This window comes from Ictalurus furcatus, chromosome 18 (assembly GCF_023375685.1).
Source record: "Ictalurus furcatus strain D&B chromosome 18, Billie_1.0, whole genome shotgun sequence".
NCBI classification, from domain to species: Eukaryota; Metazoa; Chordata; class Actinopteri; order Siluriformes; family Ictaluridae; genus Ictalurus; species Ictalurus furcatus.
In genome coordinates, this window is record NC_071272.1 from 24,525,098 (window position 1) to 24,546,829 (window position 21,732).

The following is a 21,732-nucleotide window of genomic DNA, read 5'->3' on the forward strand; positions in this document are numbered from 1 at the left end:
GTGAATTGTGTGAGAAAGGTTGCCAGTGTTTTGTTTTTTGTTTTGTTTTTGTTTGTGTGTGTTGAACGCCACTTTTGGAGCAAGATTGTGATTTTTTTTTTGGGGGGGAGGCGACTCAGCAGCTGGGATAGATTAAAATAAGAAAGAAAGCGTGAGAAAGTGTTTCTTTGTCAAGTTCAAAAGTAATTATCATACAACTCTCATCCATGAAATTATTCTGATTAACCCCAAATAAAGATCAGCTGTTTCTGTAGGATCTTCTTCACTTCTTCTTGAAGAAGTGAAGAATTGCCAAAACATTAAATGTACCATGGAACACCGTGAATGCCGTCCTCAACACGTGGAGAAAATGGAGCACCACAGTGACATCACCAAGAACTGGACGTCCCTCCAAAATGTATGAAAAGGAAAGGACAAAAACTTACCAGGGAGGCTGCTGAGAGACCTACGGCAACATTTAAGATGCTTCAGAAATATCTGTCACGTACTGAGTGCTCTCTGCACGTGACAACAATCTCTCATATTCTTCACAGGTCTGGGCGATGGGGTAGGGCGGCTAGACGGAAGCCCTTTCTCAAAAAAACAAACAAAAAAAAACACCCAAGCTAAACTAAATCACCCCCAAACCATGTGGCAAAATGTGTTATGGTCTGCTGAGACAGATTCAAACATGTTTAATAATTCCATCATTTTAAAAGGTGTTTGGTGCAAAATAAAAGCACATCACCAAAAAAAAACCGTCCTCACGGTGAAGCGCGGTGGTGGCAGCATCACGCTTTAGAGCTGCTTTTCTTCAGCAGAACTGGGGCTTTTATCAAGATGGAGGGAATCATGAATATCTAAAAATACCAGCTGAGTTCAGTGCAAAACCTTCAGGTGTCTACTAGTACACTGAATAATTATTATTAGTAAGAGTAGTAGTATTTCTAAATATAGAAAGTTGGGAGAATAAGGAGGATGTTTTTGGACTTAAGAATGAGCGAGTGTAAACACAGCCACCATTTTTAGGCATTTTTTGTGCTGTTTTTGAAATGTAGTTGGGATTGGAAATGTTTCTGAGGCCTGGCCATGCTCGGTGTGCTTATCCTAAGGAAGAATAACTCTGCTACAGGATAGCATTTCTCCTAGCTGTGAGATCTGGGCTCGGCTACATCCGAACCTTACCTTTAAGAACGAGACGTAGAGTGAACTCGCATCTATTTGGGCCAGTCGGTGAATTTCCAGCTTTGTTGCTGTTAATAAAACAAAACTCCCAACACACCATGCATTCCTGGAATCATTAAAGTGTTGCACGTGAATCGAAGAGTTTTGGCTGAGCGCGCGTTATGACGGCGTCACCTGACACGTCTCGGCCCGAATCCACGGGCATTTAGAAACACTGCAGAGTTCACTTGATTTGGTTTTAATTTCTAGCACAAAGTCTAGACTCAGACGGGGAGCTGCGATGATTCCACAATCATTTTTAATGTAAAAAAAAAAAAAAAATGTTACTCAAGGCCACGGATACGTAACTAAGCAGGTTTTGGACAGAACAACGGCGGTGATTGTACGATATAGATTTTTTTTCCTGCTTGTATTTCACCATTAAAAAGAAATAAATGACTGATATAAAAATAAATGTGAAAAATTGAAAAAGCATTTCCCCCGTGTCAGGCGTACGGAGAGCGGGGAGGAGTGATCATATCACCAGCTGTGCGGTCGGGAACTGCTGACCAGGCGGAGCCAATCATGCAAACTCAGCTGGATGGAGGATTTATAGTTTAAAAAAAACAAACAAAAAAAAAGTTGTCCTTTTTCTCTTTCATCCAGAAAGCCAAAGATCCGTTTTTTGACCATTTTTCACCAAAATATGTTCATTATCGATGTCGCTGAAATATTTACCTGATAAACTTAACCAAGCGTCCGAACAAAGCGTGTTGGCTCAGAAGAGCGAACATGAAAGAAAACAACCAGAAATAATTTACAGCGACGCTGAAGTTTATCTTTATCTTAACATCAGGCCGTGCGGCTCGTCATTTTGTTAACCGACAAACGGTAAAGAAAACGCTCAGAACACAAACGTCTCAACCATTTTATTGAAATCTACAATTTGAGATAAATTACACGTGAGAAACGGATCTAAAAGATTCCATAAACTCCACGCCCTCGGGTCCGAGTCAACACACATTCATTTATTGATTTAACAATTATTTTACTACAGTAAGGTTGTGTTCGAAAAGGTCACATTACCAAAACTATAGTGTTACGTTAAAAGAAGAACACGCAGACAGACAGAAGACGGGTTAAAAAGACAGACAGTCACATGTACAAGACGAAACAGACGGAAGGTAAGAGGAGAGCGAGCGGGAGCGTGCGTTTCAGGATTCCTCACGTACAGGAGTACAGCCGGAGAAGAAACTGTTCTTGAAGTTGTTCAGTCCTCTCTTGTTCTTGCGCAGAAAGCTGGGCATGATGGACTCCTCGGATTCCTCACTGTCGCTGTCCAGGTCAGCGAGGACGGGCTTCTTCTCCAGCTTCAGAACTGACGACAGGTTGCTGATGTCTCCGATTTCCTAAAAGAAAGAAAACGATAGAAAAAGCTCACAGTTTCTTCTTTTTTTTAAAAAAAACAGCAGAATCCTGGGTGTGCGCTTGGGCTCTGCGATATCGGTGACATCATCATCATCATCATCATCACAATACTTGAAGACATTTCTAATTTTGCTAACAAGCTCCCAGCTAAACAGTCGTGTTTGTGTTTAACCCAGAAACAAATTAACATGAAAACGAGGAGGAAACTGAAGAAAAAAAAAAGAAAAGAATGGTTTTTTACAATTTTAAAGAATCAAAATAATATAAAATTAAAGATGGCACCGTTTCTTTTCCGATATTGAAACCTTGTCTTCTGTAAAAACTACCGAGATTTATTTATTTGTTTATTTATTCCAAAACACTTCACGTTTCACACAGTCACTTACCCTGTAATTATAATAAACTGTAAATATAAGCCAATCTTAACAGTCTTCATATGTAAACATTTCCAGTTCCAAAAATATTTCCCCCTCCCAAATTCCAGTCTTTGGCATGCGTTACAGGATCCGATATCCGATCCGGCGTTTAATGGTTTGTCGCTTGTGGGCGTGGCCTGTCCAGCGGATTACGTACTCACCCGAGGCAGGACCGTGTCTGCTGCTTTCTTTATCTTATAACGTCTCTATGAACATTTCACGAGCTCGTATATGACCTCAAGATTAGATGATGAAGAAACCACGGTTATTCTGCAGAGTTTTTCGCCCGTTTTTTGCGTCACAGTAAACGGCAACTAATTACACGTCGCAAGGTTTATGGTAGGAATCCTCCGAGCCACGTTTGGATTCGTCTCTTTACTGCGTCACAAATCGATCGCAGCTCTGTCGCTTGCTAGCGCGAATCAATGAGGTATACATTTATATATTTTAAACTAAAACTTTTTACCTTTTTAGTTGGTGGAACACAAGGAGGTCTGAAGAAGGTGGCATCTCGAGGGCTTACAGCTGTGGGGTCTTCAGGAATAGAAACAGAGTCTTTGGACGTGTTGTTTATCTCAGCAACATCCTGAGGTGAAAGATTGAACAGCTCAACTTAATAAAACTAGCAGATGTAGAGATTCCTGCTAGAGTTGTTATTATTATTATTATTATTATTATTATTATTATTATTATTATTATTTCTTACCATGCTGGAATGGTTGTCCATGTTGCGACACTTCTCGTGGTCGCAGAGACAGTTCTTGCCGCACGTCATTCGTCCTTTGCGGCAGCGGCACAGTTTATTGACGCACCGGCCCTTACACGCACACTAACACAAAACACGAACATGTGAAGAAAAGAAAAACACGGGATTAATGCAACTGTCGAGAGAAAACAAAACTTTAAATGGTAAAATTGAAAGCAACGGTAAGAAAGAAATGAGCCACTAGAGGGCGTGTGCGAGTGATTATCACATTTAAGGGTTTCCGAGCCGCTGATAGAAAATGAATTAAAAACGCTTTCCGAGTCGAGAATTCGACATCGCTGTGGTACGAAATAAAAAACAGGTCCATAACAATAAACAATACTTCTGCTACTTAACGTAGCGTGTAATTGACGGTAATCTCTGGTTGCTAAGCAACACAACGAACAACGATTAGTGTATTCCATGGACAGAACGATAGCTTAAGTGTAACCGTCTATGTTTTATAAACGCTAGTCATCCTCTTCCTCACCCCAGTCATTTTAGACTTCTTAGAGCCTCGTCTGTTTCTCTCCTTCTTCTCCGGACGCCACTCGTCCTCCTCCTCAGACTCCGATGGAGACACCAGCTCGTCCAGGTCGATGGCGGGTTCCTGCACAGGTGCTCTCGCCGTGGACATTTTGGCTTTAGGCTTCAAGAAGAAAGCGCGACGTGAGAAACAACGGCACAAACAAACAAGAAGGAAGTTGTCGGAACATCGTACAGATCACGTCCGAGCAAACCGGACCACTTTTTCTGGAAAAACGAGCCTCTCGCGTGGCAGAAAACTTTCGAGAAGTTTACAAACACACTCAAACTGATCGTTCTGAAACATCGTGTCGAATCCAACATGAGGTTAATTTAATATCTTACCTTAGGAGGAACATATTCAAATGACGTGTCCGGTGATTCGCTCGCTCCCACAGGTGCTTTCTTCGCGCTGGACAGCTGAGCCAGAAGTAATTTCTGTTGAAGTCGAAATTGTTTGCGTCCTTATAAGTGACGTTCATAAATGAAAGCAAACTAAAGAACATCTAGAACGCGTCGTTAATGTTTTATACCTGTTTGTATTGTTCAAGTTCTTCCAGGAGTTTCTGGTTTTGCTCAGTGAGTTCTTGCATCTTCTCAAGCTCCTCTTCCTGTCAGATTGGGGGGTTTTTTGTGTTAATAATCATTTGCGATGTTCCAGATTTAATAATAAAAAAAAGAAGAGGATGTTTTGACTTTAACCTGAAACTTCAAACGCTGTAGCAGCTCTCTCTCCCTCTTAGACGTCTCCTGCTTTTCCTCCTCCACCGGTTTGTTCTGTAACTGACTGAGGAGATAAAGAACCTACGAAGAACCAAGTAAATAAAATACATTAGACTAGAGATCGACCGATAATGGGTTTTACCGATAGTTAAGCATTTCTCCATAATCGGATATCACTTTTGTTATATCGGATCCACCGATAAATGGCTCCATCTTGTGGGCGTTTTGAGAATTGCGCTTTAAGGCAGCCATAAAGGCACAAATCAGATGTTACATAAACGCTTGATATGTAGTTTAAGAGGCTTGGTGCTAAGAAAGAGACGAACTCACAATCACGCTATCTGTTTACCTCATCGAAGCTTTTATTTTTTTTTTTACTTTAGTAACAGTGCACTTTATTTTTTGCACTCTTTTAGACCCCTCTATTTATTGGTGTATAAATAAGAGGGGTTTGTATTGATTTGTACGCAAGGAAGAAGTGAAATTGACAAAATTGTGATAAACAAAATGGTTTGTTCAGTTCAGTGGTGTTATTGTGTCAAGAACAGAAGAAAAACAATAAATAAAATCAGTTATCGGGCACAAACATGCAAATAATCGGTAATTAGAAAAATATACAAATAAAATTTTAAGTCAATATCAGTCCATCTCTACATTAAACAAACGAAGAGATCCATCACGTACATATACACCAACGTGAAAACCCTAGAAGCGTGGAAATAACGTTTTAGAAGCGTAGAAAGCTTGGAAATATATTATTTATATACGTTCCGAATAAATTAGGAGTTGAAACAGTCAGAAGTCTACCTTTTCCTGGTGTCTCTGCTCGAGCTCCACAAGGTGGCTCTGGTGCTCCATGTCCATAGCAGACATCAGCTTCCTCTCGTCACACAGCACCTTCTGCAGGTCCACGTGGTTCGCCCGCTCCTGCTTCAGCTCGCTCTCCAGCTTCGCGTTTGCCGTCTTGGACGCCACAATCTGCGTCGTGTCCAACATTTTATTCATAAAACTATAAACCCGTGCTTGTGTGCAATATATACAGCACCATCTTAACAGACTTGTTAATAACTAATCGATAATACCAAACCATCATGAATTAAAACTTCAGCACAGATACAGTACGTACTGATCTGGAGCCATCTAACTGTTCTATTTTGAATAGAACATAATAGCCCCATAAACTGCAAACATTACAACACCCTCCGCAGAAACGACCACAAACGTGTCCCACTAATTGAAAACTCCCCGTGTCTTTCTTCCGACCTCAAAAAACAGCATAAATCTCGAAATCCAAATGAATTCTTACCTCAGACATGAGAATTTTCAAGGCACTCTTGGCCTCCACGATGGTGGTGATCGAGTCCCAGCGCTGCTTCATTCGGCCTTCGTTATCAGCGTCCAGAACCTTCTGCTGCAGGTCGGCGATCTGAGCACTCCTAGGTGTAAAAGAGAAGGAAAAAAAATAATAATTAAATCAATACATAAAGACACTGATAATATTACAGCCAAATGGATCATGAATTATTATTATTATTATTATTATTATTATTATTATTATTATGGCCCAAAGCACCAAGGGTATCTTTGTTTTTTTGGAGGGGTTTTTTTTTGATTCCAGCCATTTTGGAGTTTTTACGGTGCTTGTCATGCTTCAAAAGTTCTGGCTATCAGGGTTTACCCAGAGCCTGGACCCGGGTGTAGCCCAATATTGGCCCCCCTTGCAATTTCTTTTCCATTGTAGGCATCCGGTTTCACCAGCATGCACCAAACACAGTAAGCATACAGGTTTTCTTAAGACATATTTCACATCCATTTTAATCACCCCGCAGGAAGTCAGCCATTTTGAGTTCTCCATGTTTTGACAAGTAGCAAACTTTTAAATACTTTTCCCAAAGGATTCAAACAAATTCAAAGCAAATTTGACCAGCATTGTCATGAGGATATCCAAAGTGCTAAAAAGTGAAAGAATTATTGATATGTTAAATAGGCGAGGAGAAATTGTCTCGGCAAACATCACACCACGCAAACAGGAAGTCACGGCCCGAAGCTCACGCGTGTTCCCTGCTGCATGATGCTCAGTGCTTGGGCCCACTGATTGCTGCTTGCAGCTATATTGGGTTATATTATATAGCTGTATTTGTTAGTTTCTGTGTAGCTGACCTGAGGTCCATCTCAGTCTGCAGGCTGTCCACTTGTTTACTGATGGAAGCCTCCAGCTTTCCTTTCCCCTCCAGCTCGGAGATGGTCAGGGTGCGGCGCTGTGGAAAACAACAACAAAATGTTTCCTTTGCTTTTTAGTTTCCCTTGTTTGCGTTCTCACGGTCAGTTCGTTTCCCAGTTTTATTCGAGAGCAAGCTGAAAAATACTCACGCGGATTTTAGCCACGGGTTTCTCTCCAGACTCCATCTGCTGGCGGAGTTGTACGATCTCCTCAGCCAACATCTTCCTGTCCTCAAGCAGGTCCTGTAGGTGGCGTCGAGCCTCCTCCGTACTCACCAGCACCTCCACCTCATTCAGCAGCCACGCCTAACACAGAGACGCATTTCAAAAGCTGGTACACGTGCATTTCATATCACAGGCAATGAAAACGGGACATCGCGAAGTAATTACTGCAAAAATCTGGTGATGTTTGATAGCGACAGTCTGACAAATACTGATTTATTCTTAAAAAAATAATAATTAAAAAAATAAGTTTTTGTAAATATAAAATACCAAAGTAGTTCTGTATTCCTTTTCAGTGTAATAAGTTAAACTTTAGTAAAAAAAAACTAAATGTATTTTTGTAGACATTATATATCGTTAAACATTTTTGTGCTTAATCTTTATTTAAAGACGTAACATTTTACAATGACAAACTATTTAATATGTTAGCAATAACAATTAATAAAAAAACTTTTTTAAACATCAAAAAGGTTGCACTTAATTTTTGAAATTGTAAATTATTTTTGAAATTTTAATATGAAATTTCTCTTTTTCAGTATTACAGATTTGTTTATGTTTTATAAAGAGTTTTAAAATACAAGAATATATATATATATATATATATATATATATATATATATATATATATATATATATATATATATTTATTTATTTTAATTAAAAAAAAATTCCAACAGCTAAATATTATGATGCTTCTCTTTTATCATAGAAAATAATTTTTGTGAGTCGTGATGTCATTACGCTCAGGCCTGTTCTATACATTTACGATATATCTAAGTATGCCCAAGTGTGTGTGTGTGTGTGTGTGTGTGTGTGTGTGTATACACACTGCAATAGGTAAATACCTGCAAAACACAAAAATTCTGTCTGTGTTTAGAAGCTCGATGTACCTTCACTCTGCCTGCGATGCCCTCCATACCGCGGTTCTGCGTGTCTTTGCGTTTCTCGGCCACTTCACTCCTTTTCTGAAGAGCGTCCTTCAGGCGTTTATTAGCTGCGGCCGCCTGAGAGATCGCAGACAGACCGTTTAAACTTCAACAACAGGACAGTTCCAGCGTTTCCCCCCAAAACATATCAGTTTGTCATTTTCTATTTCGGGGATCGTCAGCTAAAAGCTCGTCTCCGTTTAAGCAGAAACACTGATTTATTACCTCCTCAGTTTTGCGCCGCAGAACGCTCGCCTGTTTCTGGAAATCCCTTTCCAGCTTCAGCATCTCGTACTGCCGTTTACGATCCTACCGCAAGCCGGGAAGAGATGGATTAGGAATATTTATCCTCGGAGAAAACACGTCTTTTCATCGTGCTCACAATCTCAGGCGTAGTCCACGGTTAACGCGGGTAAATTTGAACGAAAGCAGCTATATAAGAATCACTGATTTTATTCAATAACTCGAGTATTTCATCTCTACTACAAACTGCCTAATATAAACCAAAATTATTCATTTACAGGTGAGCATCAGGTCATTTTTAACGCAAATCTGTTCCTTAATTCACAGAAACACACAATATTAGGTTTAACATCCGTCTGAAAACGTGCCATGCGCCATTTTTTTGAGGTAAAATTACACATCGTTCATATTGTTTTTGGTTAGCTAGCTACTTCATTACTACATCTGCTTTACTGCCCCAAACCGACACCTTTTCTTTCAGCTGCAAAACTTCTTTATCTTTCTTCTGCTTCCATACACGGAATTTCTCAGAGTCCTCCTTCATCTGCCTCATCAGCTGCACTCGCTGGGCCTTCATAGCCTACACGTGCACAAAAGTGAGAAAACAAACACTAAATATCGCCCTTAACACATCAATATCTCTGTGGACTCTTCTAGAAGCTCTTAACTGTTATTCTAGCATTACAGGCTTCCACCTGGAGACGTACCTGAATCTCCTGATTAAGCTTAGTGACGCTGCGCACTGAGGACTCTTTAAGCTTCAGAAGCTTGGACTGGTCCTGCAGTTTCTTCTTCAGCTCCGTCATCTGCCCTTCCAACTCCTGTAGCCTCTTCCTGCGCTGCTCACTCAGTCTGTACAGGTGTGGAGGGAAGTATGGAGAATAAGCGCATCATCTATAAGGCAGATTTGCCCTAGTAGAAGGTTTGTACGATATAACGGTTTGATCGTCTCGACGCGATATTACACCGATACGGTATCCGGTGATGTTTACTCTGATGTTATATTATATATCAGCAGAAGTGCCAAGCTTTACCCATTTTTGCGTAGGAGCTCCACTAGTACAAGTTCTCACTCAGAACCTGCTGAAGATCAGTGTTTTTCTCCCCAATAAACAGGAGACGATCCAATCAACATGAATACTGGATGATTAGCTCAGGTGTTCTGAACTCTCCGATATTAACTCACACTTCCTGGAAGCCCCGCCCCCTCCCCTCCATCTCACCTGCTCCCCGTCTGGGCTCGCAACGCGCCCTCACTTCCTGTCACGGGAAGTCCAGAACGTCTTCAGTTCAAAACAGTTAACACCGGCTACTATATTTATTAGGGACGCTATTAAATTTTATTTATCTTTTTTTAAAAAGGCACGTCTGGTTGTCTGATCTTTCGAAAGTGGAAATACATTATAAAGTCCTGCAATGTCAAGTTGTAGAATTTAATAAATAACGTTAATAGGGATGATGATTAAATACTCGCTCCCCTGTGCCGGTCAGCGCACGTATGCGTTCTAACACGTCGAGCAGCAGACCCACAGTGAAAATGTCGACCATCTGGACATTACACAACCGGTTTATGGAAGGATTTTAGAAATAACGTACTTTTACGGGGTATTTGCTTTTTTTCTTTTTTTACTGTTTACTGCATATTACTGCAGAATCACCTAAAAATCCACCATCCGGCTGAGTTTGCATGATTGTCTCTGCCTAGTAAGCAGTTCCCGACCGCACAGCTGCTAATAATATATCACACCTGCCCTGATCTCCTTACACCTGACATAATGGAAACACTCGCAGTCGGACGGGGAATCAACATTGCACAGGCTCAACTGCTAGCATGAGCTCACTTTGCTTGATTGGTGTCTTTCTTAGCAGAGTGAAGAGCGAGGATCAGATCTTCCTTCTCTTTCTGTAGGGATCCGACCTCAGCCTGGAGGTGTTTGATGCTCTCCTATCGGATAAAACCATATTCAAGTAAAAGAACGGCTGGTAAGAGAGAGGACTGTTGTCTACAAAGACACACTATATAAATTCTTTGCTTTTCATGATAAAGCGATAAATCTTCTACCTGATATTCTGTTTGTATCGGCTCCAGGTGACTGTCATTCTGACACATTTTCTTGACAAAGGCCTCTTTAAGTGCGAGGACTTTATTGAGCTCAATGAGCTCCTTGGACATCTGAGCCTGCCTCAGAGCATGCTGGGTAGTGAACATCTCTGGGGAGTCCTTGGCCTGAGCTTCAGCATTGCTTGCCTGAAAAGGAAGGAAAATACAAAGGTCCTAAACTGACTACAGCAAACTGTACTCAAGATAAAACTGTGAGGTTGATATTAAAAGCACACCTCAGGCGAGCCGGTAGCAGGACTGCGGCTGGTGTCTGCAGCGCTGCTGTCCGCGTCGACCTCCAGAGACGTGGAGTTGCCCGAGGTCATGGCGTCGATGGTGGCCGCGATCCCTACACTCTCGTGCTACAGAAACAAAACGGATAAACGGATAAACTGACAGCATGTGCAATGTGATCGCAATCAACCACTTAGAAAACTCCTCGATTAATGATTTAATCAATTCTTTCGGATTGCACGCTTGACCCTTTTCACCGGGTTTGAATCCCTAACCTCCAGAATTCTGTTTTCAGCGCTCGGCACGACCGACACCGAGCGTCTGAAAGCAGCGTTCTGACATTTTCCGCACGGCTCAATGAACCACCGTCTGGCAAAGAGCGGCTAGCTTAACCACGGTGTGTCACAGGGGTTCAATACTTAATAGCGTTACTAATTATAGCAGCTATTTAATAGTAATTTACAAGGAAACACTAAGTTTAGTTTAATATCTCACATTAACATTTACAAAAATAAATAAATAAATAAATAAAAGAGTAAAAGTTCAAACTTGTATAATTATTAATATAATCAGTGTAAACGTCATGGGATATCGTGTAGAGGTGATTAAGCCCATTACACAACACACAATCCTACTACAATGAGATCCTGCATTCCGTAGCTCTTGACTCTTACTTGTAGCTCCAGGATGAGATGCTGAAGGCTTCGGACGACCTCCACGTTCTCCTTCAGCTCCTGATCCTCCAGGGTCTCCACCATCTTCTGAAGGTCCACTTTACAACTGAGTTAAAGTCATGGATACGGTCATCAATCAGAATCGTTACCTCCACTGCGTACCGTCATGAATATAGTAATAATCAGTAATCAATAGCACTTCAAGCTTACGCAGCATGCTGCCTCAGTTCCTCTAACTTGCTCTGAAGTTTCTCGTTGACTTGCTCCGTCTACCAAAGGGAGAAAAAGAAATAAACAAAAACTAGACAACGTCATCCAAGGACAGCACACTTTCTAAAATCGCATTTTGTGGATTTAAACCGCGCTATCAAAACAGCTTAACTCCCAAGAAAAGCACAGTTAAGGACGTGAAAGAAAGGTTTTGGTGGTTTATATTTTTACAGACTGTGATGTATCTGAGCAAAGGATTAACTAAACCAAAGAATTCTACTCAAGTGAGAAAAATGGTGGAGATCCGCTATCATGCAACTCTATAAATAAAAGCTTTCGTTTGTTCATGATGCTAGACTTATAGAACACCTGGTATCACTTTCACACAATTTTAAATTAAAATACATACCAGGATGACCCTCTCACACATGAGGGCGGTCTGTCCTGCGGCCTCGCTCAGCTCTCGACTCAGCTTGCTGTTCTGCTCCTGTAGACTACGGTTACGCGCCAGAATCTTCGACACGTTCTCGGCCTCCTCGGACCTACAGCACGACATTCCGACTTTTTAGAATTCCCGAATATGGAACGACGTTCTTTCTGGATGCTTAATAAACCGCGTGTCTCGATCTGTCTAACAGACATGACGTTATTGCGCCTAAAGCAATTGCGCACACATCAACATGCAGATATTTCCTACTAATTAGCTTGTTTTGATCTCCCCGGATCAATCCATTAATCGATCGATCAATCACAGCACTTTATTATTTCAGACTTACCCTGAAAGAACAGGAGCCACGCCTCCTCGAGCGTGCAACAACATCACCTGAAGCTCTTGCACCTGCAGGACAAAGCAGACCAATCCTTTAATCAAGGAATAGTCACGGCATTAAGCCAACATTCCAACAAGAAAAGGAGTCTCACACAAATACTGATGAATCCCACACGTTCTAAAACCGATGTACTCGTGTGCTCGCTGCTACACTTATTTGCATAACGAAACACCCTCAAATTGCCATATATGGCAAACAACTTCCTTTAAAATTCACAGAAGCATGCTGGGATTGCTGCTTCTTATAGAGGCCTTGCAACATGCCAAAATGTCCAAGATGATCGACTTCACCGACAATAAAGTAAAGATACTGTTGTACGAAGTAGAGCGAAATAAAAACGATTTATGTGTAGTTTGAGGATTTCACCGTTCCAATCGCCTTAAAATCTTCCTTATAAAAGAAGATTTCACATTCTGACTGAATCTCGTGAGCACAGAATTCAGTAATTAATCTCTCAATTATGATGATGTGATTGACAAGTACCTCATAATCAGTTTACCTGCTAGTACACTTTCCTACCACTAGGGGGTCCTGCATACATACAGTGCATACAAATGTCAAAAATGACTTGTTTACCTTTAGATCCTTATCTGTAAATCTTAGAAATTCATGCCAGTATTTCCATTCTATATAAAGTCTGGTCCTGACAGCGAGCGAGTCTCCGTTAAACTTCACTGAACGAGCGCGAGTCCACGCCCGCGCCTCAAATCACTCAGCGCGCGATAGAAAGGAAACGCAATAACTCCGACTAAAATATTCACTCTGATCAAATATGTCAAATCAAATACAGATTAATCGGTTATCAAAATAATCGTTAGCTGCAGCCCGACTCCAAACACTTCGTCCTCTGTAGTACCTGCTGCTTGAGCCGTTTCATCTCAGCGGCTCGAGGATCCACGTTGAGAACCGGCTTGTTCTTGATTTTACGTGCGCGGTCTGCATAACGCAGCGTGTTGATGGTCTCCTCGATGTTCGAGTCGGCCGGACTGACGCACGCGATCATTAAGGTGTGACTGTTCCCTCCCAAAGAGTCTGTGAAAGCGGGGGAAAAAAAATGTTTTTAAAAAAATCAAACATACAGTAAAAATACACCTCAGACAAACTATTTTAGACCTGAAGATGTTCAGCCATTACTGTTAATGACCGACATTACAGAAAATATCACTTCTGGGCAAAATATATTAATATTACTGACACTAAAATGTTATTATTGCTGCAAGGTGCAAAATTTTATTAAATGTGAGATTTTGTGTACTAAGTTTGAGACATGCTGCACTGAGAATAATAAAGACATGGACGATGTACATGAAGGGGTTAAATAAATATCAGAATACTTTTCGATCATAAAAGAAAAAAACCACACCCTGCAGCAGACGAGTCAACTTGGAGTCTCTGTAAGGCACGAACGTGCCCTTTTTGCTCTCGTCTCCAAGCGCGCTGATCACGTTTCCCAAAGACAGAAGGCCTCGGTTTATGCTGATTCCTGCCCATAACACAGACACCGAGTTACAGAGCTACAGCAGCAAGCATGATCACGATGACCGCTAATCGCTCTCTCCTCACCCTCTTTGAGACGATCTCCTTCAGCTTTAGTTTTCTTCTGCCTCTCGGATCCAGCGAGGTCTACCAAGTGCAGTTTGGAGACCATGACATCATTTCTAAAACACACGTCCGCAAGTCAAGTCAGTTCCTGTTCTCGCTTACGTTATAGCAGCTATAAACAGCTGTTCCCTCACCAGAGTCTCTTTTTCTCTCTTTTGACATTAATAAGAAACAAACCATAAAGAAGCGTAAACTCCTCGGTCCTGACTGTTACAAAATCGCTGACACTGGAGACTCCTTCCATAAAAAAAAGTGTTACATAAGAGACTCCTAAGAGAAAACTTCACCACATCAGCGATTATGCTTTTCCCCTCAGATGACGTGAAGCGTCTGCTGTACACGTCCCTGTGAACGAGCCGTTACTATAGAAACGACAGCACATTAAAAGGAGCTCAATAATATAAACCTGCGATTCAACGTACATTAATAATGTCAGAGCTGCTGGGTTGTTTTTTTTTTTTTTAAATAACTCAATACATAAAATCTTACAGTTGAGAGTATTCTTATCTATTGACTTATCTATCAGTTAATTTGCAAATTCAATAAAGTGGTTACTCATTTGTTTATTTTAGGGAACGGGGCTATTTGAGATCTTTAGAAAAATATTACAGTTGGGAACAAACGAATAATAACAAAAAAAAAAACCCTGCAGGGTTCAGAGAGGTTGTTCTGTCCAAACAAAGCTGACTTTTGTTCCCGTGAGAAAGACAAAATTAATAACCGGAGTAATCGGTTCATGCAAATGAGGCACACAACACAGCCGAAGCGCGTGACCGACTACTCACTTGTCGCCTCCGCGGCGCTGTTCCAGGCTGACGGTGAAGATGGCGTGGGAGCGGGACGAGGCGGCGTTCATGGCCGTGGAGCCCACGGTACGAGCAGAGTTCCCCGTCTCCAGACAGCCCACCATCTCCTGAGTGGTGAACACCTCCTTCTCCGTCAGACCTACAATCTGCGGCACCACAGCAGCACGTCACTTCCAGCTCGACGTGTTAATGATTAATCACTGGAATACGACAAATTTCTCATCAGAGCTCTTTTTGTTGTTCACTTACTTTGATGCCTTCCTTCGGATCTTCTCTGATGCTAATCACCGGTTTGTCCTTTGACGTACATAGAAGATCCAAAATCTCTTCGTTGTAAATCTGGATGGGAAAAAAAAAAAAAAACCCCAAAACAAATCTACAATAAGGACAAAACGTTACGTATGCTCAGTGACTCGTTTAATATCGCTGCGTTCATGACCGGCTGGGAAGTTTCTGAACCATGCTCTCCAGCTTCTAATTCCTACTCGGAAATTCATAGTTTCCAGAGAGATCCGACTTCTCCGTGACGTCACTTCAACATGGCGGCGCTCATCGTGATCGACAAGAAATACCTGAAAATCATTAAATACCGGGAGATACTTTAACAACCGAAACAACTAGTTTCCGGCGAGATTTCATGTCATTTTCAGCACTGTTTACAGCGAATCATCACACCCGCTTTAAAAATAAAACAAACACTAACCAAACTACCCATAACCCGAGTTTCCATCAACTTCAGAAGGTGGCGTTCGTACAAACGCTCTCACGTGTTAAGTCCAAAGCTCTGTGTTGGAAAACTTTGAGTTCCCAGTCGTATACACTCTTATACACATGCTTGCTAATGCAAATATCGAATCAGCCAATCACATGGCTGCATCTCAATGTATAAAAGCACACAGAGATGATCAAGACATAAATGTAAACATTCGATCGTCCAAAACCATCAGGTACCATCAGGAAGGAGATATAACGACGGATGACTTTTTTACGGACCCGACTACGCACGAGCAGCGCAGTAGAGAACACGTAGATGTGTTTCGTATGCAGGTGTTACGTATATAACGTATATAAGGCACGGATCTGACGTCCAGGATCGGTACTGCCGTGATAAGCTAAAATGGAGAATCGGTAGGGAACGAAAGAATGAATATTCTTAAGCCGATCCTGTAACAAATAGAAAAGATCGGAATTGAAAATGATTTTTTTTCGTAATTTTATTTACTAGTATTGATTTTTATTTATACTTACTCCCTTCCAGAGTAGGAAAAACTAGTTAAGGCGGCATTTCCTTTGGGTTTTCCATGTTGGGAAGTCACTACTGCAGTGATACGCACCTGTCTCTCTCTCAGTCTGGAAACAAACCCCATTGATTTCTTGTAACAGATTAATAAATAAAACGTGTTTTTTTTTGGCGGTAGGACTCCTCGTTCATTGTGTAACACCAAATTTTGCCAAAAGCCAAATTTCTAGCACATTATAATCACGCTTTGTTAGTTACAACACCAGATCTCAACCTCGAGCCGCTTTTAAAGCTATATCACACGCGATGAAATGTGTGCCTCATAAAGTGGTCACTGAAGTAGTCGTTGGTCAGCTTAAGCGCACTTGGATACAGCAAACCTTAACAGTTTCATTACGGCAGAGACTGACGTCGATGGTGTTTGAACAGAGCGAAAGAAACGATCGAACACTTCGAGAGGTTCGGGAGGAACGCGATACCTCGAGATAGGAAACAGAGAGGAGGAACTCGCAGTCAGCCATCTTGTCTTTTTCCTGAAAGATTTTCTGGACCACTCTGGGGATGACGCCCACGGTAGGGTCGTTCTCCTGTGCGGACGTGTAGGTGCCTCCCATGGAGAAAGTCTTTCCTGAGCCGGTCTGTCCGTACGCGAGCACCGTGGCATTATAACCTGCAAATCACACACATGGCAGGTTTATAACCACTCACACTGATGATAACGTTTACTCTGCCATCTCAACAGCTGCCTGAAGCCACGCCCCAGCTTCAGGGAAGACTTCTGCTTTAAGGAAATTAGTACAAACCCTTGAAGAGGCCAGAGAGTAAAGGCGACACGGCCGCGTTGAACACTTCCTCCTGCTCTGTCGTGGGATCGAACACGTAGTCGTATGTGAACGCTTTATCGTTGCCCACCACCACCTGAAGGAAAAAGCGTAAACACCGGTATAATTCAGCCCGGTGATGGAAGATGAGTGGATCTTTAAGTAGATACACACTCATCAGCCACTTTAATAGTAGGTCTACCTATTCACCTGCTTGTTTATGCAATTATCCCGACCGTCATATTCCAAACACTTAAACTCATGCAGATCCAGGCTTCAGTTCATGTTCACATCAAACAATTATTTATTTATTTACTGCAGCTGAAGCTTTTTCTGATCTTCTCCTGCCTGCCGTAACCTCCGAGTCCTGTTCTTGTCGTCTTCTGCTGGTGTAGCCCATCCACCTCAATGTTCGACATGTTCTGGGATGCTTTTCTGCTCACCACGGCAGTGAATAGTGGTTATTTGAGTTACCCGCCTTCACGAATCAAATCAATCACTCTCCCCGGTTTCTGAAATACTCAATCTGGCATAAACACCCCTTCAATGCTCAAACTCTGTGAGATCGCTCAGACCTTCTCATCATTCTGAAGATTAACAGAAAGCTGGATCTGCATGACTGCTGCACCGTGATTGGCTGATCGGATAATTGCATGTATGACCAGGTGTTCCTATTATTGTGGTCAGTGGATGTGGTGTTTAATTATGACCTGTGGCTCTCCGGGCACGAAGGTTAGACAGCTCTGGCATCCTTCATTCAGCTCTTTGGGAACCAGAGGGCGGCAGCGGAGAGCCACACGGACCGGGATCACTTTGTCCTCCTCCTTAGTCATGCTAAACGAACAAAAAAACACAAAAGCAAATACATTCTGATGATGTTTTATACTTCAGATGACTTTATTTAAGGATTATGCCCTTATTTATGGAGATAATGACCACGTTAAGCTACTTAAAAGTACTCCCATTCATTCGCAAACAATGGCCGGCTGTTATATTAACAGGACAGGGTTTACTTGAACTTTAGCAGGTCACTCACGCGTAAATATTTCGCTTAAATGATCATAAACGTAGTTAGCAAGAAGCTAACGGACATGCGCTGCGTTTTAAAGTTCCTACCTGAGAGATGAATGAAGACGCTTTACCAGGAGCTGAAGAAAAAAAAAAACTTAAAAAACGTCCTTCAGTACGGTCTTTACTTCAGTAATGCATGAAAGAAAACTTGCACGCAGAACAATAAAACTCGTCTCGGCTGCTGTCACTTCAAATAAAACACAGCTACTAAACAACACAAGCAGCCATTTTGTTTCTCTTCTCACTACACAGCGGTTTGCTTTCAGTTCACCCGCCACTTTCAAACGCGGAGCTCCGCCTCGGCATCATGACGTCACGCCGCGTGCGTCATCGCGCACGCCGTGCTGCTGCTGCTGTTTGCGACACCGCCACCTGCTGGTAAAATTATGCATAACATTTTTTGAACGGTTAGATTCATTAAAAAAAAATAAATAAGAAGAATTGATTTAAATGAAAAATTAATAAATAGCATTTTGCTCTGTTTATTGCAGATAGGTGTCACAAAATGCATAATTTTCCTGCATAATCTTTTGCAAGTGCTCCACCACTTAACGAGTATTAAATGTTACACCTTTGTCATTTATGTCACTTATAATGTTTTTATTTGACTCACAGCTGCACTTCTATAGACATTAAAAGTCTGCACACACAATCACAGTCATTCCTAATGAAGATAGACTGAGATTAGAGATGTTGTTTTCTTTTAAAAAACTACTAAGCTTTGAAACGTTTTATTTTTACCCGAAGCACTACACGGCTGACAAACCATCCATCCATCGATCCATCTTCTACCGCTTACTCCTTTTCAGGGTCACGGGGAACCTGGAGCCTATCCCAGGGAGCATGGGGCACAAGGCGGGGTACACCCTGGACAGGGTGCCAATCCATCGCAGGGCACAATCACATACACACTCACACACCCATTCATACACTACGGACACTTTGGACACGCCAATCAGCCTACCATGCATGTGTTTGGACTGGGGGAGGAAACCGGAGTACCCGGAGGAAACCCCCGCAGCACGGGGAGAACATGCAAACTCCGCACACACAGGGCCACGGGAATCAAACCCACAGCCCCGGTGGTGTGAGGCGAACGTGCTAACCACTAAGCCACCGTGCGCCCACGGCTGACAACCCCCCCCCCCCCCTAAAAAGTTTAATAAACATTTTTATTGTAAATAGAATAATTAGAATGCAGAATCAATCAATCCTAACAAAATGAAAACCTGTCCCTTCTTTTTATATATAAACATTTCCAGCTAGAAAAAAAAAAGACATTCCTTATTTCAAATCTAATTCCAAACTTTTATGATTTGTTATTGCATCAGATCCTGATCCTGATCCCGAGCTCAGTGGCAGGTCTCTCTGAGAGCGCTGAAATATGTTTTTTGGAACAGAAATGAACTCACAGGTATTCATTATTTTATTGTGTTTATTATTACACAATGAACTGATTCGTTTGTACACTCTCATTGAGAATGCAGTGGAAAATAAAGGATAAATAATAAGAAATAAAATAAGGACAATGTTTAAACACACTGTTTATACACATAGACGTTCATGAAGAAGCAAAACATGGAGGTGTTGAGAGATTTTGATGGTCATTTAGGAGATTTATACATCACATAGACATGGCATACAAACAGTTTTATAAAATCAGATTGTTTTTGGTGTGAATGCATGTACAATTTTCTTTTATAAACAATCCCCTGGAATTTTACACGATTTAAAGAGAGAATTATAAAGATTTTTAAAGAAAAAAAAAAACAACCTTTTTTACTTTGTAGATGTTTTCAAGTACAGCTGAAACACCCAACTAACAGTCAGGTTTATACATCGTATATTAATATAAAAATAATACCCAATTATTCAACATTAAACTCCTTCACGCAATATAACTTCTACAATAAATGCAGTTTGATGCCAAGTAGATCTGCATCCACACACAAACTTCCAAAAATCCTTTGGAAATAAAACATTTTAGAGATATGATTACATCCTAAAATACTTCGTAAAGAGGTCTTGGGTATTTTGTTTTTAAAGGACACACATTCGCTCGTTTAGCTACGGAGATGAACGTATTTCTACATTTCGTGTTGAACACTGGGTCATAAATACAGAGAAGTTAAACACACACTCAGGTCAGTCTAGAAGATGCTTGTATGATTTGAATGTTTTCTTTGGCGAACCCGGCTGGACTCAGAGCGACGCAGGTGAAATTGGTGTCGAAGTCTTTCTGAGAAAGATTTTTGAACACCACTTTGGTCTCGAGGTACTCTGTCCCGTCATCTAACCTGCAGATATAACAGCATCATGTTCAGTTAGACATAAAGTTGTATTCATTTGTGAAGAGCTGTTACGTGAAAATAACCTACGCCGGGATGGCGTGATACGGTCTGACCCGAACTGGATTATTTTCCTAGAACATCATGACAGTCTGCAGTGTTTTATTCCTCTTATACGACAACGATGACAATTTCGCATTGATTAACGAATGACACCATGCTTTTTAACCATTTATAGCTACATTGAACAACGTGGAAAGTCCACGAGACGAGTCAGTTCCTGTTCTCATTTACGTTATAGCAGCTATAAACAGCTGCTTCCTCACCAGCTCTCTCTCTCTCTCTCTCTCTCTCAAGTGAATTAGAAAAAGAAATGACGCAGCTTGTCATGTTACCGAGAAACCGCAAAGAAGCGTAAACTCCTCTGTGGAAAATCTGAAGATGTTGGAAAACTTACTGGGACTGGAGACTCCTTCAATAAAATGTTACATAAGTCAGTCCGAACAGGAGTTCATAGAGGTTTTTGCGATCAGTGCGGCTTTTTCCAAAATTCGTAGCGTAAACTTGGAGTTGTTTTTTTTTTGAGGAAAACTACTGGAATTGGCAGGAAATAGTTCTGCGCGCGCGATCTCAGCGATGTTTGTCAGTAAACGAGACCTTTTAGCTGAACTCATGTTTGTAACACGTGAACCGAAGACGGATTCGGCTGAACGCACGTCCTGATGATGCCACACGGAGTGTCTCGGCCCAAATCTGCGGAAAGTTTGTAAAAACTTCACGCTCCTCCGAACGTTGTTGAGTTTCCTTGATTTTACGTTCATTTCTGCCATCGCGAAACCTTACAGAAAATTTCACCACGTACATTTTTACTTTATTAAAACAACAACAACAACATGTTTATTATTAGGGGTTGACGATGTGGAGCATTTGATGTACACGTCCCTGTGAACGAGCCGTTACTATAGAAACGATAACGCATTAGAACGAGCGCGTTAATATAAACAAAACTGTGATTTGTGTCACAGCCGGAACTGCTGTCGAGCTGCTGTTATAGAAAATGAATCAACACCTTCTGACTCACTGTGGTGTAGTAATAATAATAATAATAATAATAATAATAATAATAATAATAATAATAATACATTTGTTCTAAAGCTCAGCATGCAGGAAGAGTTCTTACCTTTTCTCTTTTTTTGTCACACGGATGTTTTTATGGACCGTCTCTAAAAAGTCTCCGTTGGCCAGCCAGTACACCATGGTCTCG

At 41.4% G+C, this 21,732-nt stretch overlaps 1 protein-coding gene across 1 annotated transcript; it reads right to left on the reverse strand.

Moving 5' to 3' along the window:
* Window positions 1-1,057: 1,057 nt before the first annotated feature.
* On the reverse strand, window positions 1,058-19,272 carry kif4 (kinesin family member 4). Its single transcript, XM_053649666.1, has 31 exons — window positions 18,226-19,272; window positions 17,820-17,943; window positions 17,092-17,206; window positions 16,768-16,958; window positions 15,298-15,387; window positions 15,028-15,194; window positions 14,204-14,298; window positions 14,004-14,123; window positions 13,497-13,672; window positions 12,587-12,648; window positions 12,220-12,352; window positions 11,811-11,869; window positions 11,601-11,706; window positions 10,929-11,054; window positions 10,654-10,839; window positions 10,433-10,536; window positions 9,299-9,443; window positions 9,061-9,171; window positions 8,574-8,657; window positions 8,313-8,426; window positions 7,351-7,506; window positions 7,141-7,238; window positions 6,287-6,416; window positions 5,788-5,958; window positions 4,960-5,061; window positions 4,791-4,868; window positions 4,603-4,695; window positions 4,223-4,381; window positions 3,694-3,816; window positions 3,454-3,573; window positions 1,058-2,552 (listed from the first exon to the last, which is right to left on the reverse strand). The coding sequence occupies exons 2-31, from the start codon at window positions 17,940-17,942 to the stop codon at window positions 2,358-2,360; spliced, it is 3,732 nt and encodes a 1,243-aa protein (XP_053505641.1). The 5' UTR covers window position 17,943; window positions 18,226-19,272; the 3' UTR covers window positions 1,058-2,357.
* Window positions 19,273-21,732: the final 2,460 nt, after the last annotated feature.

Bases quoted from the DNA above. Each gene is read 5' to 3' on its own strand.
- kif4 (XM_053649666.1), bottom strand. From the start codon at position 17,942: ATGACTAAGGAGGAGGACAAAGTGATCCCGGTCCGTGTGGCTCTCCGC. The intron at 15,195-15,297 runs GTAAGTGAACAA...GTGGTGCCGCAG, and splicing joins ATCCGAAGGAAGGCATCAAA to ATTGTAGGTCTGACGGAGAA. The intron at 4,696-4,790 runs GTATAAAACATT...CGACTTCAACAG, and splicing joins AACTTGAACAATACAAACAG to AAATTACTTCTGGCTCAGCT.